Source organism: Larus michahellis, chromosome Z (genome assembly GCF_964199755.1).
Source record: "Larus michahellis chromosome Z, bLarMic1.1, whole genome shotgun sequence".
Lineage (NCBI taxonomy): Eukaryota > Metazoa > Chordata > Aves > Charadriiformes > Laridae > Larus > Larus michahellis.
The window spans coordinates 13,387,249-13,413,579 of record NC_133930.1 but is presented as its reverse complement, the minus strand read 5'-3'; the positions used below and the strand labels follow the sequence as shown (position 1 = coordinate 13,413,579).

General features: G+C 40.6%; 1 protein-coding gene across 1 annotated transcript; it reads left to right on the top strand.

The window, feature by feature from the left end:
• Positions 1-2,160: 2,160 nt before the first annotated feature.
• On the top strand, positions 2,161-20,242 carry C1QTNF3 (C1q and TNF related 3). The gene is made up of 6 exons (XM_074570367.1): positions 2,161-2,553; positions 7,576-7,687; positions 10,337-10,491; positions 14,772-14,901; positions 16,401-16,500; positions 18,205-20,242. The coding sequence occupies exons 1-6, from the start codon at positions 2,266-2,268 to the stop codon at positions 18,362-18,364; spliced, it is 945 nt and encodes a 314-aa protein (XP_074426468.1). The 5' UTR covers positions 2,161-2,265; the 3' UTR covers positions 18,365-20,242.
• Positions 20,243-26,331: the final 6,089 nt, after the last annotated feature.

Here is a 26,331-nt window from a genome sequence, read left to right as displayed (position 1 = left end):
GAACTGTGTTTTCAGAAGTCTTGCTTCACTCTCCAGTAAATTCCCTTTCATCTTTCCTTGCCCAGTGAAATAACTGGAATATTTACATTTGTTTTTAAATCAGGATTTTCAGTAGTTATAAAGCATAGGCTAACAAGTCTCTTCTTCAAGGCTATTTAGTTAATTAATATTTATACACTGAAGCGAGGCTTAAGAGCTAATCTAGGAATCGTTATTCAATGATCCTGAACACCTGACTTAAGAATCCAAGATTTCACTGAAACTGCATTATGATTCCTGCTGTTACAGCTTCACCATTGTTCAAGCACTTCCTCACCATCACTCAGCAACCACCGATTGTCCACCCCTTCCAGCACCTACCAGGGTTTGAACGAAAAGCCTTCACATCACAGATCTCCCTGCTGGGCTCATCTTCCATTTAGACAGGAGAGCCACAGCCCCTTTCAAAATCCTTGCTGCTTGAGCCGTATTCTCCTTACGTGGGGTGAAAAAAGAACATTTCCTAGGATTTTATAAGGAAGATTAGGCTTTGTTTCTTCAGATGCTCCATACCTCATCCCCATCTCAGTAATATGCCAGGCAGTAAAGTCACATAATGACTGTCCCTTGCAGCTGCAGTCAATGAAGTTGGGGCATTTTAGCAGATATAACTCATTTCCCCTGTTTAGCAGTGCCTGCGGTGTTATGCTTTGCTGCCGTAGCATGCTGGTGTGCTTAAGGCTTTTTACATTATCGAATAACTTAGCACCTCATTTCACTGGTGGGTCTTGGCCTTCTGATTAGTCACGTCCTGGTTTGTTCCCAGCATCTCTTTTGGAGTGCACTGTCTGTTTTCCTCCCCAAAATTAAGCTTTGGCAATATCTGTGGATCATTAGCTTCAGAGAATACCTTCTGGATGGATGAAACCTTCATCACCAGCCCAACAGGCCCCTTGTGCTCATGCAGCCTTAGCCTCATGCTCTGAAAACAACCACTGCACCAAAGCCCTCATGTTTTGTCAGACAACTGAGCAGGAAGAAAAAGAAAATTGAAAAATGAGGGATAATTTAGGGCCACAGAACACCCCCAGAGATCACAGAGGAGCCCCAGCCAAACGCTAAGCAGGCTGGTCAGCCTGGAACAACTTGAGTATGACCAGTCCATCACACTGAGGGGCCAGGGATCACTACCTGGGGCCGATGCCTTCAGTAATGTTGTTGCAGCCAACAGTAGTACTGGTGAAGTGTTTCTCACAGACCAAGGAGATATTTGGTCTTGGAAAGGCTGGGTGTGCATGTGTATGTGGATGCATTTACAGAGCTGCATTCTGCATCTGTGGCTTTCTAGAGGATACTAGTGGGTGGTTCAAAAAAATATAATATGGATATTATCATACATATATAATTCGATTCTTTTAGTCTGAAATAAGCCCCCAGTACATTTATATTTACTTGGCAGCGAAGACATGAAACTTGGTTTGGCAGTTGCATTTAGCAAAACACTGGGAACTCAAGGGAAAAAATATTGCCTGACTGAGTAGGTTGAACTAATGCTGAGAAACGGGGCTCTGTGAATCTGGATTCAACCCAGTTTTTCAGAGCTACTTACTCAGTCTCCTTCCACCGTTGGCCAACTGACAGAAATTCAATATTTTTCTTTTAGTGAATGAAAAGCATAGTCAGAAACAGCCATTGGGTCAGGATCATATGCAAAAGTTCCTCTTGTGCTTTTGTTTCCTAATTGCTCTTGGAAGGATTTTTCGGACTGGGCTGACGCAGTTGTGTGTGTGAATTTCCTGGCAAATAAGGAAGGTGACTGTGTCCAAAAGACATTTAAGAGTGTGAATTCACAGCCTTTCCATGTCTAATCAAGGAGCGTAAACCATTAGCCACATGTTCTCCATTTCCATCACATTTTTTCACACTTAAACAAAAACATGCCAAAGAAAAGGTGCTACATTTTTTAATGCCCCCAAATAGGAACCACGGGAGTCCGTTAAATGCTGTGGTCATTTCCAGCATACAAATCAATTTTCCTTGTGGTGGTGAAGTGGTGAATAATGCCTGGTTTGTTTAAAGGAGCATGACTGATTTTGGATGAAGGATCCTGTCACTTTGGCATTTTCAGTTTTATTTATTGCACGCAACCATATAAAACCTGGTACTGGTCTCAGTGCCAGGCTTACTAGTGGAAAAGCTGAAAGGACCACATAACTCCTGGTGCAGCAAAGAAGTTCTACTTCTGCAAGGCATTTGCTGGACTCCTGAAAATTTATTTTGAATAACATGGCAGAGAAGGATTTCATCAGTTGGCATCTACTGGCTTTATTTTTTCTTCCATTTTGCCTGTGTCAAGATGAATACATGGAGGTGAGCAGAAGATCTTATAAACCAGTGGCCAAAGTATTGCAAAGTCACCACCAGACTGGCCATAAAGGTTCCAGAAGCAGGGAAATATTGAAACAGCGGAGTCAACTTATAGAGTGGACTGTTGATAATAGCACTTCTACAGACCAAAAAGTCCTGAGACCAGAGGTAGATGATGTAGAACTGACTACCTCAGATAGAGTCCAGGTACTCTGAATTAATCTTCTAAAGATATATTTAAAGCTAATGAGATTTTTTTTTTTTTTTTGCTAAGAGTATTAGTGATATATTTATGAAATTATTTTTATTAAAGCTGTGTATTGGTCTGTATCCTGCTGGGTTGCTTTATAGGATCTTTTAATGAGCTGGTAGAACCAGCAGTGGTTGGGGACACGGGTTTCAACATAGACAGCAGCCCTTTGTTTTGCTGAAACTGTGATCCTGTGCAATCATATGTTCTGATATACAGTCTCCTAATTATTTCAAGGTAATACTTATTTAATATATTGAAGTTTTAGATTCTGTTAACTCATTTGAATGTGAAGGAAAATTACAGGATTTATAATGGTATTTGGAAAGATTCAATTAGCAGAGAATAACTTTACTTGAAAATGATGTATATAGAGTATATTCTTTTGAGCTTGAGACAAACAATGAAAGTCTGAGTGTTCAAAAAGTTTATTCTAAGCCATAGCTTATAAAAAAGAGATACTAATGTAATAAGTAAATTCAACAATATAGATCAACTTGACAGTTTCAGAGGAAAAAAGACTCGAAATGAAACTCTAAATCATCCCTAGTATCTGCATTTTAAACTGGGAATCTTTTTATACCTTTTATATGGCATTTTAGATATTATAGTCATTAGCTCACAGCAAAGGGAAAATGGCATCATTTGATTATACATAAAATATTGCAGTTCAATTTAAAGGGAAAAATCTGAAGGGCAGAAGATGAAGCTTTTTCTAGCACTAGGCAAAACAAAATTCCACTCAAAGTTTTCGTTGATTAATGTTTTCAGAAACAAGAACATGAGTGGTTTTTTCCTATTGCTGATACAAATGTTTGAGTCCTGTATAGTTCACATTTCATCATTTGTGCTTTAAAGCTCTTTCAGATCATACTATGATATTTTGAATTCCAAAAATCATGGACATGCAGACAAGTGTTGAATAATAACCTACTTCATGATTAGCAGAGGGGAGATTTGATTTTAATCCTGTCCTAGGCTTGAAGAACTGAAACATATCCAAGTATGGGAATAGGTTTAATATACCACTATATTCCCTGGTTTTAAATTGTATAGTGCTTTGCATTTCATATTTCTTGGGCAGGAGTTATACGTTCCTCCAGTGCACTCAGCAAAATAGATATTTAACTGTAGGTATGTTAAATTGCATTTGCAGTATATAAACAGTGTAAACCATCAGGCACATAGTCCAATGAGCCAGCTAGTGTATGTGTACCTTTTTACTGCAGAGAGAATTGTGCAGCTGCATGCTACAGACTGTGTGTTATTGGTACTTAAAGAAGATTCCCCTTTAACTCAATATAATTTCCAATAATGCAGGATTGAATACAAAATTACCACTCTTTTAGGGGTCAAGCTGTCCCTCTCAGAAAGTGTCGCTGTGTTTGGGGTGCATGTGTCTCTCATCAGAGAGTTTAATCCAACATGTTTGGAGTTATCTGCTGGGGAAAGAGGTTGTGACATTAAAACTGAGCCCAGCGAGTCTGAGTACAGCTGATGGCAGTCATTTACCTGCCAGACCTGCTCTAAGAAGCAATCTTTGCTGGGGAAATGATGCAATTTTTGGCTTACTGAAATGAAATGGAGCACTAGCAGATGCTTGACAGGGATAATCCATCACAGTGTGGCTGACACAATAGGTATTTTCCATCTCTAGACTCCAGGGTTTTCGAGGCAGAGGAGGAATGAAGGTGGCACAGACATGTTTTAGTTCATGTAAAAAACTTTTCTCTTCCCCTTGAGATATCTGAAAGCTGTTTCACCCCTAAGTCCCTAGTTTCTTACTTGTCTTAGCTCTGGCTGGAGAATTTCACCCTCTTGCTAAAGGGTTTTAACAGTCCCATTCCTTGTTATGGAATAGAAACAACAGCATTTGGTTTTGCTGCACTGGGTACAAGGCCAGTTTTCAGGCTATTAGTAACTTATGTAAAATATAATGTGCATTTCTGAAGCACAAGAACTCCTAGTGCCTGGGGAAAGCCATGCCAGACACATTCTTTCTTTTGAGGTTGCTCTTTGAGAACCTTCAAGTACCCCTCAACCTGATGGTGTTTCACCCTCATTTTTGCAATTTTGGTTTGTTTAATTCTTTGGTAAAAAAGGGGCCTTAGTGCCCACAGAGACATGTTATTTTGCATTCAGAACGGGAGCCAAGAATAGTGGATGTACAATGCTTGTCTCCTGCATTGTCTTAGACAATATAACAGAAACCCATAAAATTAAAAAGGAAGTGGAAAAGGGCTGGGTCTCCAGTTATGGTTTGTTCACACCTTTAAGTTAAGGGAATTTTATAGACTATCTGTTGCCTATGACTGCCTCCTACATACTAAATCAGGAAATTCAGCAAACAGCCTCAGAAATATTTCCAGTTTTCTATCTGTATTAGGAAATCAAAGTGACAGATGCATTTCACAAGCTCCTAAATCATATTCATGTTCAGAGAGCAATGCCAAAGATTCATTGTGTGATAAAATTTATGTACAAATGGCTGCATAGGACACCTTTGGCAAGTAGATCGTCATTAATCCCTTTGTCCCATTTGAGTGTAATTTTACTTTAGGAACAGGTTTTTCCTTTAAACGTACTCTTCATGAAATTCTCTGTTTTTAGAGATTAAAAGAGTTATCCTGAATATTCATTGTTCTTAGCAGCCAACTGTGAACACTTTTTTCCCTCCCAGTCAAAGGATTAGTAAAGATAATAAGTTAATACTACTTTATGACTTGCATAAGTAGTTATTTTGAAGTCAGTGGAAGTGTTCTCATACAACCAGGCTGGCAGGACTTGCCTCATTTCACGTGTAATAACCTGCTGAGCTTTTTGAGAGGTAACAATGTCAAACAGCATTTGGTTATGACCAGCACTAGAATCTGTTTTATGATAACATAGCTGGTTAGCTAATAACGTCATTCAGGATTTCAGTGAATTGGGAAAAAACTCAAACCTTACCTGCATAGAGAGGGTCTCACATACCATCCATTTTACTGGAGTCATGCCTTCCCTTACCTGTAACCCACAGTTCTATGTCTTCGGATATTTCTAGACTGATATGACTTATTTGCTCTTGACAAATACATACACAGTTTGCCTTCTCATTTAATATGAATATGGAGCACTATCAAAAAAGAGATGGAGATTTTGATCTCAGTGCAACACTCAACATTAGCATTTCAGGTGGTGCAAAATGCTTGCACCATTCCAGCCCCTCTTGTACTTTGTTCCCTTCAAGGACTGAAAATGAGCCAAAACTAGGGCTACTTCTTCCCTCATATTAGGAAAGCTTTAAACTGTATATCTGGTGATTGTCAGTTATGTTCTTCCTAACAACCGGGAGAGATAAAACAGCAAGAAAGATACAAACAGGTTCTCTAGGAACAAACAGTCCAAGAGGCAGAACTCATTTTTCTCATAAAATATAGACCTTATCAAGGAATATGGTAAAAAGCATAGCATTGACCAAAACCCCAGAAGTATAAAGCCCTCTGCCCACTGTCAAGTCTTAACATTTCCATAACTCTTTGAATATGAAGCATAATTGTTGAGCTGCCTGGTCAGCCTTTATTCCCATGGTAGCTCCACTGGCTGTGGTTCCAGCTGGAGAGGGCATGTGTCTGTACCACTGGAGGAGTTGCAGTATTTTGATGATATGAACGGGGTTTTCTGTATCCATAAACATGAAGTCCCAAGTCTCTCAAAATTAATGTCTGGGGGTGTGCTTGGTATTGTTCAAAACGTGGGCAGAGTCTTTAGTGTTTCAGATCAAGCCAGCTGATGACCCTGAGGGCAGGAATACACCACATCTCATTTGGCAGCTCCCATCCCACCAGAGGCTGGTTTGCTGCTGTTAAACCAATAGGTCTGCATTAAGCAAGGACAATAAAGACAAGTGAAAAGAAAGGGAAGGAAAACAAACAGTAGAATGATTAGAGAAATGTAGCAGTCAGACTGGTGTAACTATCCCCCCGCCAGAATTTGAGAACTGCAGATTTGCACCTCCGGATAATAGCAAAGAATTGTAGGCAAAAAGAAACAAAGAATTAGAAATGAGAAGGAGGTAGAGAAATAAAATCAAACCATGGACCTCTACCTTGGCTGACCAATCAGAAGATTTGCGAGGGCTAAATCATCGCAACAGGCTAGTTATGAAATCCAGCCAGGATTGAATGAGACTCCATTAGTATAAATACAATAATTTGGGAAAGCAAAGCACTGAAACAGAACTATTATTATAGTAGCTGAGCTGTGTATAATAAACTCATTAGTTTGTTTATGCTGCTATATTAGTTTCAGCATATTCATAGTTTCAGTAACAGATTTTCATCGTTACAAACCCACAACTACAAATAATCAAACGTCCATAACACCAGGTGGTTGTGGTCAGTTCAAATTTTTGTCATGTGTCTTGGCACTTTTTTAGGTTCTCCCAACTTCAGTAGGTCGTAAATATGCAAGGCTGGGGCCATGAACAGGAATATGCTGCATGGGCACATTTTAACATCTCCTTTGGGTGGTCCAACACAGTTTTATTCATGTTTAGTGGAGGATACTTCATTGCTGAAGGTCAATGAAGTCCCTTGTGTCCTACCACTCGTTGTACATAGGCTTGTTTGTCAAGAAAGTTCAGCTGAAACGTGGGATCAGTGAAAAGCAGGATACGAACCTAACTGAAATATCCATCTAACTTTCATTACTTGGTATTATTTTATTTTCAAACCCCTCATTATTTGACAGGACAAGTTGTTTTTTTTTAATACTCATACAGCTCTTAGAACACTTGATGAGCTATTTCCTTAAATCTTCCAAAAATAACATCTTCAGGGGCAACCCAAATATGGGAGATTTCAGGCCAGATAAGAAGAGTTTTGAAAACTTAGCAAATATATAAACAGAGAATATATAATGAAGACCCTGTAACCGACATGCATATGATTGATGCCCTCCGTGAATGAGCTATTTAAAGCTTATTTTTGTGCACTTAGCCCCCACAAACCGGACCGCAGAATCCAGACTGTAGTTCCTGCTGCCGTGGTGACTTTGGAGTTCGACTCTACCAAGGGCCCCCAGGACCTCCTGGGCCCCCTGGGATGCCAGGTAAAGATGAAGTTTAATTGATTTTTTGATCAGTCTAATTACAGGCTATAAATTACAGGCTGTTCTATGAAATATCAGAGAATGGTCCAAACATCAGTATTTGGGGACAGATTCAGAAGCAAGATCTTCCTGTAACTTCTGGGGAGATTTTCAGAGATTTTCAGTTAGACTCTAAAGTCTTTTCCAGTGAAAACGCATTTATTATTAAAATTCAACTTTCACAAATTCATGCTAAAAGTAATCTCATTACATTTCTACGGCAAATTGGTCTCTCAAAGCAGCATGAAGCCTCCATTAAAGTTGGAAGAACTTGTTCCCTGGAGTTGATTATTACGGTTACCTTTGAATATCTGGCTACGCTATTGTGTACTGTATTCAGTAGCTTTTTTTCATCTAGCATACTGCTAGCCAATATTTTACACAGACACACATGCTTCTGTTCTGTCGTAGAAATGCCTTCTTTTCCTTCCTTCTTCTTTTCTTCCATAATAAAAAGTACCTTTTTTTTTTTTTCCATTAGAAATGCACACAGAAGAACAGGATACACAAGAAAGGGGTATACTTCTATCTGATAACTGGTGTGGAAAAAGAAGAGCCTAGAGAAGGGAAAAAGATAGTTAGTTGCATTTTGGTGTAGGTTTGTTACAGCAGCTACCTTCAGGGACTTGAAAATCACGGTTCCTAAAGCAGATGTATAATGTAAACGAACATGTCACTGACTGGCAGATTTATCTCATCTTCAAAAGCTTACGTCTTCTGTTATCACAGTAAAAATGCAATTTCATAATCCTTCTGTCTCACAAATGTACTGACAGTAACAGACATGACATAACGACACACACACAAAAAAATTAATGTAGTGATTTTTGGTAGAAACAGTTTGCAGTAACAGTTAAATCTGTCTGTTATGAAGTTAAATCTGAGTGAATGAAGTGTTTCACTAACTACCTTCAGCTAGCAAAATATTAAAATAAATTGTTACTTCAACATATTTTGGGTATTCAGCAAAATAAGGTCATAGGTGTATTTGGTATTAGCCTGATGTAAGATATTCATGCATCAACCTTTATAAAAATACTACTGACCATTACAGAAGAAAGAAAAGTCTAATGGTGAGGCCTCTTGTGCAGAAATATTGCATTACATAGTAATAAACTGTTGGCTTCTTAGAAGTGGGACACAATTTTGAATGAGGCCCACACGTTCAAGGCTGCAGTGGACCTACTGGGGCACAGCCCAGCCCCAGCTTTGCCCTTTCCTGATGCGAGGATGTATCTCAGTCACACCTTCTTGTCACCGCAGGATGCCACAAACATACGGCCGACAGCCACCTTCTGCACCTTGTAATTTCTCTCTCTCCTTCATCTGCTGCATTTCGTATCACTGTGCCCGTCGGGGGAACGACAACAGCTGCTTTTCCCTTGATTGAATCAAATGTCGCTCGCAGACTTCTGTTCTGAACTGGTAGAGAAGTAGTTCTGGCTTCACTTTGGCTGTACTTTTCTTCTGGCTATACTTTACAAGAGTAAACATTCTTGTTATTTTTAAGAGTTATCGATTTCTCTACCCAAACAAGTTTGCTTAATTTCTTCCACCATTTAGCTTCCTTGTTTGAAGTGAATTTTTTTTCTCTATACAAAAACTCTGAAGAATCACTTAATCATTAGACTTGACCTCAAACACCACCATTCTTGTAAATTCATAACCACAGTGACTAATCAGAGAACAAGCAGAGTGGCAAAGAATCTAATTTCAGTTCAGGAAGACTTAGAACAATGATGACACTAATTAATCCCCTGAGTAATTAATTGAAAGGTCAGGTTTTTGCTTCAGGTATGCATAATAATTGCTCAGTGATTCTAGCCAACTCCAAAATTTTGTCAGTCGCATTGACATTTGCTGAGTAAATTTCCTCAGTAAACATCAGAAAGTAAGTAATACTGCAGATGAAGGAATATGTTTTTATAATGACCTCTTTTACAAGAAACCATCTCAGAAAAGCTTCATTATAAAATTTTTGTCTTTCTTTAAATTTAGGAACATACAGTCAATCGACCCCTTGAAGCTAACCAGCACCCTGAGAATGCACACTCTCTTGGGTTTGGCACAGACGGGTCATTTGGCTAGTTTAAGTCTGCAGCCATTCTTTCCTTTGTGTCCACATGTTTTAAAGATAGCAAAACATTATTCAAAATTATCTTACCCTATCCTAATTAACCTAAAATATCAGGAAAAAAGTTTTTACACAAAAGGAAAAGCAAGAGTGCTTACGCATGCTACCTGGTATGTGTCAACAGGCAGTGGCTTTCGCTTTCCTTGAGCCTCACGTCCACTGAGGTCTTGTCCTTGCACAACTCCCCAACAATGCAATGACTTGAGACATCGGCACTTTATGCAGCAACACCAAGATAGCATGAGGGTTAACTCTTAAACGTCAATCTACATTCTTCTGGAAACTTGCTCATCAAAACCGTCACCTTCAGCTTAACCATACAGCTGTTTCTTATCCGTCACAGCTCAGCCTGGGGTTTATGGTATTGAAAAGTCCATGTGTTGCAAACGGGTGGAAAAAGAGTTTAACAGTTATCTGTTTTAAAACCCATTACATGAAAGTATTTAAGTTAAACAGAAAGCTCTGTTTCCTTTAAGGAAATCATGGAAACAATGGAAATAATGGCGCAACTGGCCAGGAAGGAGCCAAAGGTGAGAAAGGAGACAAAGGAGATATGGGACCAAGGGGAGAGCGTGGCCATCATGGACCCAAAGGCGAGAAGGGTTACCCTGGGATTCCCCCAGAGCTACAGGTACAAAATCTCTGGCTTGTGTTGGCTGCATCAGTTCTCAGGTTATGGTTTTCTTCTCTGAAAAACAGCACCTAACTACTTAAGAAGCAAATCCCCCTGTAATTTAATACAGTCAGAGACATATGTAGCCCTTGTCATGACTGACAAATGTGCTCTGCCAGATCTTCCTGGGAAAGAAAGACATCAGGGATTAGTCTTTCTTTACAGTAAGAATCCAGCTGATAAAGAAGAAACATATATAGTTCACTTTTAGGGCAGAAAGCCAGTATCTGGGTCGTTAAAGGAGAATAGTGGGGACTATCATTTTTCTATAAAGCTTTATCACATACCTAACTACGCTTCCTACAGGATATAAAAAGAGTAAAGGAGTCACTCTGGCCCGTGCCTCTCAGGTCAGTCAGACTTTGGGAGATTCTCAGAAGCATATGTACCCAACTCCTCAAAGTATGGGGTCAAAGCCTCTGAGTGCAGACAGAAGTCCTCTGGTTTTGAAAAATACGCCTCAGTAGTTTTTGCATGTCTAGATACCTTAAATATGTTGAGAAGCATGTAGGTTCTGCCTGTGAATGAATCACCCAAAAGCCAGATGAGTATTAAAACATGGTTTCAAGCCTGATCTGATAAGCTCTACTGAGGGATGGGGTATATTTGTTTGGGCTCAACACTGTGTTGGCATAGTCCCATAGCTTTTGCCTAAGAGCTTTTTCATATCACAGGAATCTGGCAGAGGGCCAAGAGCTTGCGTATATCTATATCTACAGTAGAGTGGAGATGTGGTGTAGTCCTGTTCTTAAGGCAACTAAAAGTAAATGGGACTTGCCTAACTAAGACCCTTGGTTGCTGTGGCAAAGGCGATTTAAGAGTTGCCCACACTGTATATTGCAGTGGTTCATCTGAAATAGCAGGAAGACTTGACTTGACTATCTCATAGAATCATAGAATCATAGGGTTGGAAGGGACCTCTGGAGATCATCTAGTCCAACCCCCTGCCAGAGCAGGGTCACCCAGAGCAGGTTGCACAGGAACACGTCCAGGCGGGTTTTGAATGTCTCCAGAGTTGGAGACTCCACCACGTCTCTGGGCAGCCTGTGCCAGGGCTCTGCCACCCTCAAAGTAAAGAAGTTCCTCCTCATGTTTAGGTGGAACCTCCTATGCTCAAGTTTGTGTCCATTACCTCTTGTCCTGTTGCTGGGCACCACTGAAAAGAGCCTGGCCCCATCCTCCTGACACCCACCCTTTAAGTATTTGTAAGTGTTGATAAGATACCCCCTCAGTCGTCTTTTTTGCAGACTGAAGAGACCCAAATCCCTCAGCCTTTCTTCGTAAGAGAGGTGTTTGAGTCCCCTAATCATCTTGGTAGCTCTCTGCTGCACCATCTCCATCAGTTCCCTGTCCTTCTTGAACCGGGGAGCCCAGAACGGGACACAGTACTCCAGGTGCAGCCTCACCAGGGCAGAGTAGAGGGGGAGGATGACCTCCCTCGACCTGCTGGCCACACTCTTCTTGATGCACCCCAGGATGCCATTGGCCTTTTTGGCCACAAGGGCACATTACTAGCTCATGGCCATCCTGTTGTCCACCAGGACTCCCAGGTCTCTTTCACCTGAGCTGCTCTCCAGCAGGTCAGCCCCCAACCTCTACTGGTGCATGGGGTTATTCCCCCACAGGTGCAGCACCCTACATTTGCCCTTATTGAATTTCATAAAAGGCAAGATTTAGGTGAATGGCAAGCCTTTGAGGTGTATCCCTCCTGGTCTCCAGCTGCCATTCTGGAAGGGGCTTCTGTAGGTCGGATCAGCCAGCCCTGTGTCGTGGGATCCTAAAGCACTTCAGACGGCACTAGGTGCATTTCTGTGGGCAAGTGACTGGAGTCAGACAGCCTACATGTGAGGGAAGCATCTAGGCTCCCATTACAATCACTGAGGATCTAGAAGAGCAACTCAATCTGACAGTCACTGGCTGCTTTGGGGCAAATGCAACTTCAGCCACCACAGAGTATATAGATCTCCAGAAACTATAAGGGGGTTTACATCCTCACTCACACGTACACACTTTAATGGAAGTGCCTTAGTCTTGATCTGATTTGTACCCCCTAAACCCAGTTCAACACAGAAGAGAAAAAATGGGACACAGCAAACATGTACAAAAAGAAATCCCACATCCAAACACTCTGACTACGGGGGAGACTGAAGTTCTGATTTATTTACACATCTACAACTTTTAGCAGAACAATACTGTTTCCCAATAACAGTCATTTATATATGCCTTTATATCCTCACAAAAGGCATGCAAATTAACAGCAAAATCAACGGTACAACCTAAGTGTGGAGTATGGGAAAATGGCTTTTGATTTCTTGTCATCGTTTATGTTTGAATTCTCCACCCTAGGTTGCATGAAGATGGGATAATTGCACAAAATAAAATTAACAATTAAAATACTTTCCAAAATTACTAGACTTTTGTAATAAAGGAGAACTATTTTAGACGTATTCTTAAAGAATTGATCGTAATTAACATTATAGCTGAATATCTTAAAAACATATTTGTTGCAATTACATTCGACATTAATCCTTTTGCAATTTTAAAATAAGCTATCAGCATATTTTTCTTACATAAAGATAGTGGTAGTAACTTAATTAAAAACTGAACAATGAAAGAAGATGAACAACAAAGGTTCATATTGCAATACCTATCTTAAAGTAAAATTCCATCACTGTTTTTAACAGATGTGTTTAAAAATTCTTTACAGAGTAAAGCATACCATTCCTTGTTAGCGTTACACTTAAGATTTTTAGAGCAGGGGCAGGTGGAGGAGAAAATACTTGTGAATACATTACTGTTTTAAGTACAGGATTATTTTGAAAAACTTGGCGTGTCTATGTTCATCTGCTATTTCAAAATGAGACCTAGGGAGAAGGGACGTCTTTTTCAACTCTTCTGATCAACCCAAGAAAAGTAGCTTGGGGTCATAGAGAATGTGAAATGGAATCTAGACAAAAAGCAATAAATTCCATCAAGCTGCCATTGCAGCTGCTTTCCTTTAACACATGATGAACTTTGATGTGATCCTGGCTGAGAAGCAAGAAGTTAACAATTTTTTGTCACAGAAAATGCATCCACGCAGGGATAAGGAAAATCAGCCCAAGCTTTCAGCTCACATCTGGAGCTCCTCAGATTACTGGGCAGGTGGCTAATGATTTCCATTGTTGGACATGGACTTGCATTTGATTTTGCCTCTTTTGGTTTTGTTCTCATTTGGAGATGAAATCAAAAGAAGTTTGGAGTGTTTTCTTTTAATACTAGTATAGCTGGAATCTCATGAAAAATGTCCTTTTTTTGTTGAGGGGCAGTAAAAAGTGTAATTGAACGCTTCTCATTTCAGAAGTTAAGAGATAGAGATAAAATGCCAAGTCACGACTTGACTGTGTGGCACCCAGGTGCAGCAATTCTGCCAGTGCCCAGCTTACTGACAGTCAGATGGGGGGATCACAGGCTCAGAGCTAAGGGATTCCCCCTTCCCTGCCCCTGCAAGATGAGGGTAACTTCAGTTGTCCAATGTGGGAGGTTTTGCACTGTCTCCTACAAAACATCTTCCACGGCCAATACATCTCACTGCAAGAAGTGTTAACACAAAGTTGAAGAACAGTTTACACTTAGTTTCCTCTTTTGGTCTCCACCACCCTCTAATTGTCATGACTGAGGATACCAGGCAACTGGTAAGAGAAAAAGCACTGAATGTTGAGTCCCAGCAACTGCACTTCTAGAGGACCTCTAATAAAAATGCTTAATGTATCTCTGAAGGTAGTTAGCAAGAAACACTAATGTGCATGGATTTTACCAAGCATTATTTATTTATTACACACATTCAGTTAAAAGCAATATCCAATCTAAATGCATTGGGGAATATATAAAAACTAATTAAATCACTCTTGTCGGAAACGCCATCAAGTTTTCAGTACCAGTTTTCCGTTTCATCATTCTAGAGAGACTTGAAAGTAAATAAAATCCCAAACGAAGGTCCTGACCTGCGAACACTTGCCCATACACTTACTTTTACAGTCATGAATAGCCCAATTGAATGTAAGAAGCCTAGTCCTCTTCCAGTTTCATTCAATGGGAGTTTTGTTACTGGTGTTTAATGGCCCTGGAGCAGGCCCTAGAAGAACATCTCTGTCGGGAAAATAAACAGACCGCAAATACAGTAAAAAAAATCTGTAGCTGATTCCTCTACACGTGTGCATTTTGTGAACGACTACCTGAATAAGAACCTATTTTTCCAGGTCGCATTCATGGCTTCCATGGCTACTCACTTCAGCAACCAGAACAGTGGGATCATCTTCAGCAGTGTCGAAACCAATGTTGGGAATTTTTTCGATGTCATGACTGGGAGATTTGGTGCTCCAGTGAATGGTGAGTGTTTGCTAAACAAAATAATGCAATTCTGGGAGCTACAGGGAGAAGTGTGGTCAATAATGATGAGAAACTAGTTCACTGCCTTTGCAGAAGGCACTGATGAGGCTCACTCAGCATAGCTCTTGCCACGTACTTTCAAGAAAAATTAAATTGGAAACCAAGCAAGCCAAGAGAGGGCTTGCCAGCCAGCGCGACTAGTGCTTGGCACAAAGGTGGGAGGAAGAGGCATGGCCAGAGCTGGGGAGGGAGCAGAACTATCTATCTGCTTTGAGACCTTTAGCCCTTCAGCCACAGTGATGAGATAACCGTGGCCTTGATGTTGCAGCAGCAGCATCTTCACAGCTCGCTCCTCTGCCTCCTGCCTCCAGTCACTCTCTTCATTCCCATCTTCCCTCATGCCAGTTCAGCTGTGAGCTGGCCTGCAATGGATGTGTGGCTGGAAATGAGGCATTACTTTTTTTCCTGAGTTATTTTTCAGCTGCATCAATCCCCCATCTTACACAGCTGTGGCGCAGGAAGAACAATAGAAGATGGGGGAGGCAGGGCCATAACTAAAACCATGTCTAAGCAAAGTCTGAAACCACCTTCCTTCACTTGGTCGTTCTCACCCTGCCATTCATTTACTCACTGCTAAGGTAAATGGTATTAAAATAAACAAAAGTCAGGCCCTCCAAGCTTGCTGTAGCACAACTTACTGACAGCTGGGGGCGTGTGTCCTCATAGCTGCTTCCTTTTGAGGTTAGTGTGTATGTGGATGTCCATAAACTTTGACCCACAATGATTTAATGACTTTCATGCAAACTCCAAGCTCCCATTGCAGGGTCAGTGCCATAGATTACCGTTCAGGAACCAGGAGCTGGTCTTCTTACCTGGGGGAGCCTTGTAGAGCTCATGACACCTAACATGGTTGTACTGACAACATTGTTGGTGCCTCTCAGACAGAGAAAGAGCTAAAAAGAAAAAGGGTGATGGTAAGGGTGTGTTGTGCAAGAAGAGGAAGCGGTGGCTGTGTCTGCATTATTCAGGGTGTGGTACGGACAGGTGAGCTGCAGTGGGTGCTGCTAAAGCCACTCATGCCCTGCCTGACCTGGGCGAGATGCTGGCTGTCTGACAGCCCCTGAGGCTGAGCCCTGGCTGGCCTGGAGGCTGCCCTTTTGGGAGAGGGCAGGAGCAAGAAGGTAAGGAAAAGAGGTGAGAGAGAGGTCACTACACTCAGCCTCTGGGAATTTCCCTTTGGGTGAGAAGGAAGGGATGAGCAGTCCTGCCATGTTCAAATACAGTCATTTCCCTAGAACAGCATGTGGCTTAGCCCCTGCCATATGCAGAATAAAAATGAATCAGATTTTGGCACACTATAAGCAGAAGCAATATACCCACTGACAACTGGAAGGTAATTCTGGCCTCAGCTACTTTGTTTTCTAAGCAAGAAGCACAAGTCTGTAGCATGACTACCTCCCTCTATGAAGTAAACACATTGTATTTGGTAATCTTTTCAGGGGTGTATTTCTTCACCTTCAATATGATGAAACATGAAGATGTGGAGGAAGTGTATGTGTACCTGATGCATAATGGTAATACTGTTTTCAGCTTATATAGGTAAGTGAAGGGCCAGGCTATATTAACGCAAAAGACATGTTTGCACAGATGTGACAGCTTGTTCACATTTCAAGAAGAAGAAATTCTGTAGGGTAAAATAATCAACAAAGAAAAACGATTGCATTTCACCCTCCTCAACTTGCAGATTTGGACCATACCTGCCACAGATCCCGGACCTAAAATTTAGCCTTGATCACAAGTTCCTCAAAGCTCAGGGGAAAGGAATTAGCACTGCAAGTCAGGGTTGGAGTCCAGTGGTAACATGCTGTCATTCTGCTAAAACGTTATCTTTATCCTCATTTTGTCTGTCATACTCGTAACAGTCTTGTTAAAGATTAAGGGGAGAGCAATTTACTTTAAAGGTGGAGAGCATTTAAACTGCAGCAGTAAGGATAAGTAAGAAGCAAAGGTCCTCCATTTACTGGCTTTGTCATCATTAGCACACTTAGAAAAAAAAGGTTTCTGAACTTTTTATTTTATCTGGAGGATCATTGAGAATAGGATTTACTTCTAGCTTATCAACTTCTATAAGGACCAGGTCAACAAGCTTGTAGCCAGATGGGTATCTGAAAAAACAATGTGTTTGGAAAAATCTATTATTTCTTTAATACCAACCAGGGGTCTAATGCTTCTCTCCTAAGCCTGAATAAACAGACACAAAAGCTTAGGTTGATCACACTGGATTTTAGGCACTTAGATGATAGCAGATTCATTTAAGCTGTCATTTTAGCAGGTTCACTTAAGCAACAAGCAACAGGACAAGAGAAAATGGCCTCAAGTTGCACCAGGGTAGGTTTAAATTGGATATTAGAAAAAATTTCTACACCAAAAGGGTTATCAAGCATTGGAGCAGGCTGCCCAGGGAAGTGGTGGAATCGTCATCCCTGGATGTATTTAAAAGACAGGTAGATGTGCTGTTCAGAGACATGGTTTAGTGATGTTTTTTGTCAGAGTTATGTTGATGGTTGGACTCAATGATCTGAAAGGTCCCTTCCAACCCAGGCAATTCTATGGTTCTTTTAAGCTGTCAAGGTTTTTCCACAGCCTGAACCTGAAGCACCACCAAAGGGTGCTTCACTCCCAGTAGATCTTTCCTGCAAAAGAAAAGGGCCCTTTTCTTTTTCCCCTTGACGCACTGATGTCAGAAAAGGCAACAGTTGGAAGAAAGTGAACCAAGACTCATGCTAAGCCAGCAGGTTAGCCCACATCAAACATATCTACATTCCAACAAAAGGCCTCAGGACGCAGTGAGCTGCCTGTCTCTGCCCACTGCATGTGCCAGGAGCACAACGGCTAATCTCACTTGAGACTCCTGACCTGGAGGCATTTAAAATTAGCTGGGACGAATCCAAGGGGAAAAGAGCATCACAGGAAATCTGGAGTGTTGCGATGAATGAGCAGAGTTTTATTTCAAAAAACAAATTTGTTCCTGTGCCCTGGAAAAAAAATGCAAAAGTTAAACTCCCAGAATTTCAGAAAGGAATGAAATGATGCAATTAGGTAAGGTGCAAAATTTGACTAGGAGATCAAATGGAGAAAGATGTCAACACTTCCTCGTAAAGCTGAAAATATGTTGGCAAGCCTTTCAAGGAAGTTTTGCTCAGGATAACAATGTGCTTTCTTGGATTCTTTTTTTTTTTAAAGTTGTTTGCTTGATAATTGATGAGAAACAAAAAGCTGACTTGTTAAAATATTCATCCTCAGCTATGAATCAAAAGGGAAAGCAGACACTTCAGGAAACAGTGCAGTGCTAAAACTTGCCAAGGGAGATGAAGTTTGGCTGCGAATGGGAAATGGAGCCCTCCACGGGGACCATCAACGCTTCTCTACATTTGCTGGGTTTCTTCTTTTTGAAACCAAGTAAAAAAAGAAAGCAAAAACCAATAGATGTTTACCTGGGGAAACTTCTTTTTTGGAACTGGTATTTTTCTCCGGACTGTGGAATAGCATTACAACATTGAAAGATCAAGAAGGCTTGTTTTGATGCAATGCGTTGCTATTTGTGTATCAGAGATGAGCTAAATACATTGGGTAGTTGACACACAGATTTATGGAAGATGGGTTGTATCTAGTGAATCATTTAATGTTGCTATTGCTTTCTTCTCCAAAGGGACTGAAAACAAAGAAAAAGGCATTTAAATAATCTAGAGAGCAGTTCACGGAGTAAAGTCTATTTTGTCTGTAAATATACTTTAGTTAAGTATATGTCAGGAATTGAACAATTGATTCATGCTTTTCTGCTCATTTATTCAGTTCTTATTACCCGTTCATTTAAGTGTGCATCACAGAAACAAGCCTGAATGAATTATAAGTAGGCTCAGCTGATACCAAATTTAAAGGAAGAAGTTTTTACTGGACTAGAATGAACTTTACAAATAGAATTAAAAATGTGAAAATAAAGATGTCAAGGATTCAGGTTTATTGCATTCCCATCTCAAACCTCTGAAGATGTATTTGATGTCATTTTTGCATAGATTTTTAGCACATATTTATGCTCGCACTCTCTCTCTTGAAAAAGAGTGCCAGTAATTCTTGCCTTAGTAGCAGCTTGAAGCTAAGGTAACGTAGCCTGCAGTGTGCAGGGAGGGGATCAGACAGGGGAACTGCAATGTTTCTTCCTAGCCTTCAAACTGTTAAAACCTCATGGAACTGAATGCAAGGTGTTTATGCAGAGGTATGTATGTTGGAGAAGTGGGGATACGCCAACAGCACAAATAGAGAAACACACACTTCGTGGATTTGGGAGCTCTCTTAGAAGGATGCACCTTTTAATATTGCATATTTACTTAACGGTGAAGTTGTTGATACAGTTTTCCTAGCAGCCTTCCAAGAACCAATATTTCAGGAAAGGACACTGCAGCCTGGCAAAGCAGCAGCTAACCCAGTTCAATATTTAACTGGTGAAAGCAAACGCTGGCTGGCTCAGAAGTTCTGGTCACAGTAAACCAGGCCATTCTTCAGCATTAATATTTGCCACCGGCTTTTCAAAAATTGGGTACCTGAAATCCTGCCTTGCTATTTTCTTTTCATCTGAATCAGCACCAAATATATTAAGACAATACTGTTTGAATCTATCTTCTGCACATTCTGGCTCTCCACACACAAGCTAATGAAATATAAATTACATTTTAACAGACATTACATTTTAACCTGACAGTATCTGCCATTAATGTATAACAAGCAGGCGGGGTTAGGAAAACATTTATTTGAAATTCTTCTATACCGGATACAGATACCAGTAGCACAAGCATAGAGCAAATGAATAAAAATTTGCCCTATGAATTTGTATGTCCTTGTACACGTTCCTAGTGTATGTAAACCACGTCTTACGATGAAAAATGCATGTTGATACTTGATGATTATGACTTGTGATTTTTTCGTTTTATGCATCAACCACTGAAAATATTAGCTTTAATGAACTGTCATCCGACGAGTTTTGTTGTTTCTTTATGAACTTGGGTCAGGTTTGCACCATATAGGTTTTCAAAACCTGAGATGATGTTATTTTAATAAGCATTTTAGTAAAATTCTGGTGTGTCTTCAAACGAAAACCCATCCAACCAGGTAATCAGACAATGTTATTCTTTTGGAATAAGTGCACAAGTTGTATGAGATATATGGCATCATAAGCTAATGTTCACAGTAGGAAAAATCTTGAAAAAAAAGTACTAGTTCTTGTTGTGTTAGGAATGTTTGCTTACTTTGTAACACATACATTTATCCAATAAAGATTAATAGTCATAAAACTACACTGGTTTGTTCGTATCTATATTTACCAAGGACCTTACCATTTGGAGACCACGGAGATGTATTCTTAATATGTCTTTTCTAAGCAGTCATTTTGCTACTGAATGGGAGAAAGTCAGCACTAAGGGTCAAAATACATTTATTTTACATGTATATATATACATATAAAATTTAAATCCTTAAGGTTTCCTTCGGGGACTTAACTTTCCTTTATGGCATGGCATGGACATTTTAATCCATTTTGATCACAATAAAGCACTTTAGAAACTATTACACTCATTTTAAGCTCCTTTACATTATGTCTCGTAATGGCCATGACATAAAAGAAAGCCAAGTTTTGCCATTCTCATTTTATGTTGTTTTCACAAGTTTTATGCAACTTGGCCTGCTAAGAGTGGAAAACAACTAAGAATCACCACAAAAGCTTCTAACAAACCAACAGCACCGGGGTCCCCGTTCCAAGGTTAAAGCTAAGAGGTTTTTTACATCAAGGTTGAAACTTCCTAGTTTTTGTATGAAATCTCCACAGTCTTGTCTCCGCAAAGTTATTGCATACAATCTCTGATGACTGAGTGTTGTAATACCTTATAAATAAATTGTTAACTTGCATATGAATTTCAAAGATCTTTCAAAATATAGCAGCTGATGTAAAATCTGTGTGTGTGTGTGTTCCTGTTCCTCAAAATTACGACGTTTTATATTCAGTAAGTCATGTGGAATGTATGTTTTTTTCTCAGAAATGTTTATGAAATGTAGTCACCTTTCCATTGCTGATGATAACTGAAAGCCTCTTGCTTAGTAGATGCTCAAGACAAAATGTCTGCTGTCAGAGACTTTTGTCCTCTGTTATAAAATAGGTGGTATCTTGGAATTTGTGTTATGAGTGAGAAACCTTCTGTAAATGCAAAAGATGCAATTTGGAGTCTACCTAATGGTTTCTCACCTTTGCTAAGCTGCGTCTCTATCTCCCTCTCCCACTTCATGAGCTCCCAGATTCAACCAAAACTTGTCAAGAGCTGCAAGCCCCTGCCTGCCATGGAGCTGCGGCTTGAGCAGGTGATACTCTGCCTCTGTGGTAAGAGCTGGCATCCTAGCATGAGAAAACACTGCCTCACACAGAGACGAGCTGAGCTCTGCTCTGTGTGGAACACCAGCCCCCACTCTCGGTCCTCCCTTCCCCTGAGACCCAGGGAACGCTGTCCTTCCCCACGACGCCCTTGCAAAATCACAGGTCCCATCCCCAGCTCTGTTAGGAGCACTAAGGGCTGCATTTTGCAAAATGGGGCTGTGTGCCACTTGAGAGATGCTGGATGGACCCCCCCTTGGCAGAGGTAAAACACAACATCTGTGGGAGAAAAACATGAACTAGAATGAAACCTAATGGAAGGAAAACATCATAGGTCTGGGTCCCAGTTTCACCAGCGGCGTTTAAAGAAAGTGGAAAGCAGCTCAGTTAAATCTAATTAGAAATCCTTGAAAAAAAAATCCATCTATGATTTTAGTTTCAGAGGCTAGTCCATGGCCTGAGGGTGACCGAGTTGATTCTGAGGAAGCAATTTAGACTGACAACAGTTTGCAGCCTCCATCCCCTGAAAACCTTGTGAGCCAAAGGGAGGGCTTTAAAGAAAGTAACAGTTTGCTAAAGGGAAAATAAGGAACCCACTCTTCAGTCAGATCTTTCTTCTTTCCCATGAAATTTTGCATTGAGTTTCCTATACTACACCCTACTGCTTTCTGAAGAAGTTTTTAATAAAACTGTTTTTTTTTATTAAAACTGTATTTTTTCCTACTGAGCTCACAATATTTAAATGACGTTTTGTGCTCAGAAACAAAAAAATCACACAAGGACAAAACATGCAGGGAGTTGCTGAGCGGTGTGTGAAAAGGCACACAGTTCTTCATTTTGGTGAATCAGTAGCAAAATTTCTCCATTTTGCCATCAGTTCTGCTTCAGCAACCAAAGGAAATAAAAACTGACAGTGAGCAGTTTGGATTTAAAAGTCTGAGGTAACAAAAGGAATTACGAAAGGCAGTGCTCCACTCTGGGTGTCATACTTGGATGCCAGTGAGGAAAGACACAAACTCTGGAAACTATCTCCATAAATTAAAAGAACTCAATACAATACACACTTCTTAGTATGACCAGGTTTCCTCTTATAACAAAGGGCGACAGCTCCTTTAGTCTTTGGGCCAAACCACACAGTCCTAGGAGGAGTTAGAGCATCTGCAGTGCCATGTTAATTTTCATTATCAAATAGCTTCCTTAAGGGAATTATGCAGCACAGGAGTAGCAGCAGAGAACAGCCATACTTCCCACCCCTCATCCCCCTGCTCTCTGCTTAAACTGATACTAAAAACCAGAACAGTGACAGACTCTGCTCTCTGGCCCAGAGTTATCATCTGACTATGTTATTGTTAACTAAACTCTCTCAGCCTCCATAGCAGGGTGTCTGCTTGCAAAACTGATCCTTGGCTTCTGATAACTTTCAAGTAGTACTCAAAAAAAGCTGCAGAGATAGCTCCTTGTCATGGGCTAAAGGCATTCTCAGGACTGTTCTGCTCACATAGTTGTATAACCCATCAATTTTGGTAATGCAACACTACAATTCAGCAATTACCAGACATGGACATTCCTATTGCTGTTTAGTTCACTACTGTGTACATCATCCCTGATCACCTTGCAGGCCGAACAAGGATCGACAATAGGTGTGGGAAGAGACTATGCTGGCTTCTTGACATTACAAATTCGTACCAACAGGAGTGACTGGCTAGGTCACTCTTTTCTGCCCCTATATTGATGAAATCAGCATATAGATTTGAAGACTATAAAGATGACCATGGGAGAGGATCAATATTGTACATCAACACTTGAAATAGGGCAGGGCATCCTCCACAAACACATCCACAGAATAATAAAAGCCATGTGATGCAGGCTTTTATTAACAAAGAGAATTCTTGCATTAACAACTGGTGAAAAATTGCACAAATGGAGTTTTATCCGTCTGCTCTTCTGAAAACAATCCAGCAGATGTGAAAAACCCATAAAAATAAATGTTTTAAAAGAATCACATTGTTACAACACCAAGAATGGAAACACCCGTGCTAAAATCATCCTTGACATCTTAGTTCCTGCCTCCTGTGAATAAGTCTCAGTATGTTCTTCCCATCATATAGTCACGTGTTACGTCTTGGCCTCATCCAGCAGCAATTATATGATGATTGCTGCATAAAGCATGGGCCAAATAGTGGAATGGGATAGCAAGAGATGAATATAAAACAGTTTCATCCAGTAACTTCATCCGAATGTACAGCTGATGAAGCGTCTTTACTATACAAAATACAGCATACTAATATGTAAGTAGAGAGGAAATAAATTAATAGCAGCAACCTTCATTTTAGCATTCCCTATGTTTCTAAGAGCTTCATTTTTCAGTCTTAGCAATTCTTTGAAAGAAAACCACTCCAGGCTCCCACAGCACACTAAAGTCGATGAGAGTCCAGGAAGGACATGGTCCTGTTGGAACAGGTCCAGAGGAGGGCCACGAAGATGATCAGAGGGCTGGAGCACCTCTGCTATCAGGACAGGCTGAGAGAGCTGGGGTTGTTCAGCCTGGAGAAGAGAAGGCTCCAGGGAGACCTTATAGTGGCCTTCCAGTACCTGAAGGGGGCCTACAGGAAGGATGGGGAGGGACTCTTTTATCAGGGAGTGCAGTGATAGGACACAGGGTAATGGCTTCAAACTGAAAGAGGGTAGATTTAGATTGGATAGCAGGAAGAAATTCTTTACTGTGAGGGTGGTGAGGCACTGGAACAGGTTGCCCAGGGAAGCTGTGGATGCCCCATCCCTGGAGGTGTTCAAGGCCAGGCTGGATGGGGCTTTGAGCAGCCTGGTCTGGTGGGAGGTGTCCCTGCCCAGGACAGGGGATTGGAACTAGATGAGCTTTAAGGTCCCTTCTAACCTGAACCATTCTGTGATTCTGTGTGAAGTCCGTAAGGACTGGAACTTCAGGCCAGGAGATGGGAATTCAGAGTTTATGCTATTCTGCCATGTGAAAAGTCCTGGTCTGCAGCTGAAAGTGCCGGTTGGAATTTAATTTGTCCCCTGTTTTATCTTTTAAACTAGAAAAGACTATAATTGTTTTGAATAAAATCTTTCAGATACTGCACCACTTCAGATCAATGCTTTCTTCCCTCCAAGACTACCTTCTTCTCAGAATGGTCCATGTTTGCTTTCTCAAATTATCAAAGGCATGCAAAGTAAGGAACATGAATTAGGTATGTCATAGCTAAGGCACAAATAAATGGCTCATGGGCAAGGTGGTGGGAACAGTTCGTAAAAACAAAGGCTTATTGATGCATCGCACTAGTAATGCAGAAGAAATCGTCCTTCATGAACGTGGTGGACAACATTATCCCGCAGGAATGGCTGGCTGGAAATAAGTTAGGGCAGGATGGCCAAGCGGTAGTATGTGTGGTGCCCAGCACACAGCTGAAGCTTTGTATCCAGGCAAACAAAATCTGGGAATAACCCTTGCCTACAGTTTCCAGTCCCTACAACAGCAGTTAATAATAAACTCGTAGGAAAATATTTATTTTCTACTGATTAGCCAATATAAAGATTAGCTATATAAAGCTACTTGCCAGTCTCTTCATCTAAATCATGGAAGCACAGTAATACCATAAGCTTTGACTCAAAGGAAATAAAAGATGAGTATTTTGGTTCAGGTACAAGGGTAAAGGTCCAAAGTACAGAAATCACCATCACAGGCACCAGTAACGTGTTGTCCTACTTTAACAGAGTATCAGGGGGCAAACTTCTGACACTGTGAAAGTTAATGGTAAAGCTTGTTCACTGCAGCAAGGCCAGACCATCACCCCAATAACTGACTGGACTCACAAAGTGGTTTTTCTAGGATATGTCAATTTTAATGAAGCAGCACAAGGCATCTTATACAATTACTTCCTGTGTATGAGACTGAGCTTTCATTCCTAAATCTATAATTCATAATCTCAGGCAGACATAGCCAGATTCTCAAGCAGCATGAATTCACAGCTACTTTAGACGGATGTATCTGTCTCGGGACAGATTCACTGTGGAGCTTTTTTCTGGTGTATGGTGGGATGTACAGTTAAGAGAATGAGCAATAATGTGCAAGTCCACACTCACACAGAGGCAGAGAAACACAGAAAGGCAAAGAGATGCTCCAAGCTAAAGAACCTATTGAAATTGCAGAGATTCATCTGCTGCATTTGACAATTGTTTTGTACCAGGGACAGTGTGTCACAACAGCACAGAGGTCAGAAATGTGGACTATGACCTACACCGTCTTTGTGGACACCAGGAAGTGTTATGAATGGAGCACTGCTTTTATTCAGGCAAGGCATAAATGCAGGCTTCAGGACAAAGCATCCATGCTTGAAAGCTCTGATAAACTTGGGAAATAAAAATACCACCATAAATTTCATGAGAATCCATGAAGTTCTCAATTTCAGATTAATGCAGGTATCTTTGAATTGACTAAAGAAGTTTCACCCCAAGTAGAGACCTACAACTTGCATGTTTAGGCAATTATAATTATCAAGATTTGAAATATTATGAGATGTGAGCACTTCTTGCTTTTTCATTTAACAAAAACAATATAAACTTTACTGATACCAGTCTCTCTTTAACCATGTATTAAGATGGACCAAATTGTAAAAAATATACACATAAAAGGGGCGTATCAAGGTTTTGTGTACAGCTATAACTTCACATTCCTGGCTTGGTATTTTTCCAAAGGGCTGAAAAGTAAGATTAACTGTAAACAACAAATCTGATACAAACTGTAGAAGTCTGGCAAGCAGTGTGGCCAGCCTGTAGCACAGAAGTGCCTGTACCTCTGCAAGAAATGTTGATATAACACACAGTATATATCATTTCATTTTTTAAACACTGACTGTGGAATACACTGATGTCAGTACAGGAATTATATACATTTCACAGGACGACACAGATAGCAATTCTCTGACGTAATTTAATCAACCTCACGAAAGCAGTCTGACAAGGTGTGAAACACAACCCTCCGTCCTGCCACCCACACTGGA

Coding starts and splice junctions, on each gene's coding strand:
- C1QTNF3 (XM_074570367.1), top strand. CDS start 2,266: ATGGCAGAGAAGGATTTCATCAGTTGGCATCTACTGGCTTTATTTTTT. Junction 7,688..10,336: donor TGGGCCCCCTGGGATGCCAG/GTAAAGATGAAG, acceptor GTTTCCTTTAAG/GAAATCATGGAAACAATGGA. Junction 14,902..16,400: donor ATTTGGTGCTCCAGTGAATG/GTGAGTGTTTGC, acceptor TAATCTTTTCAG/GGGTGTATTTCTTCACCTTC.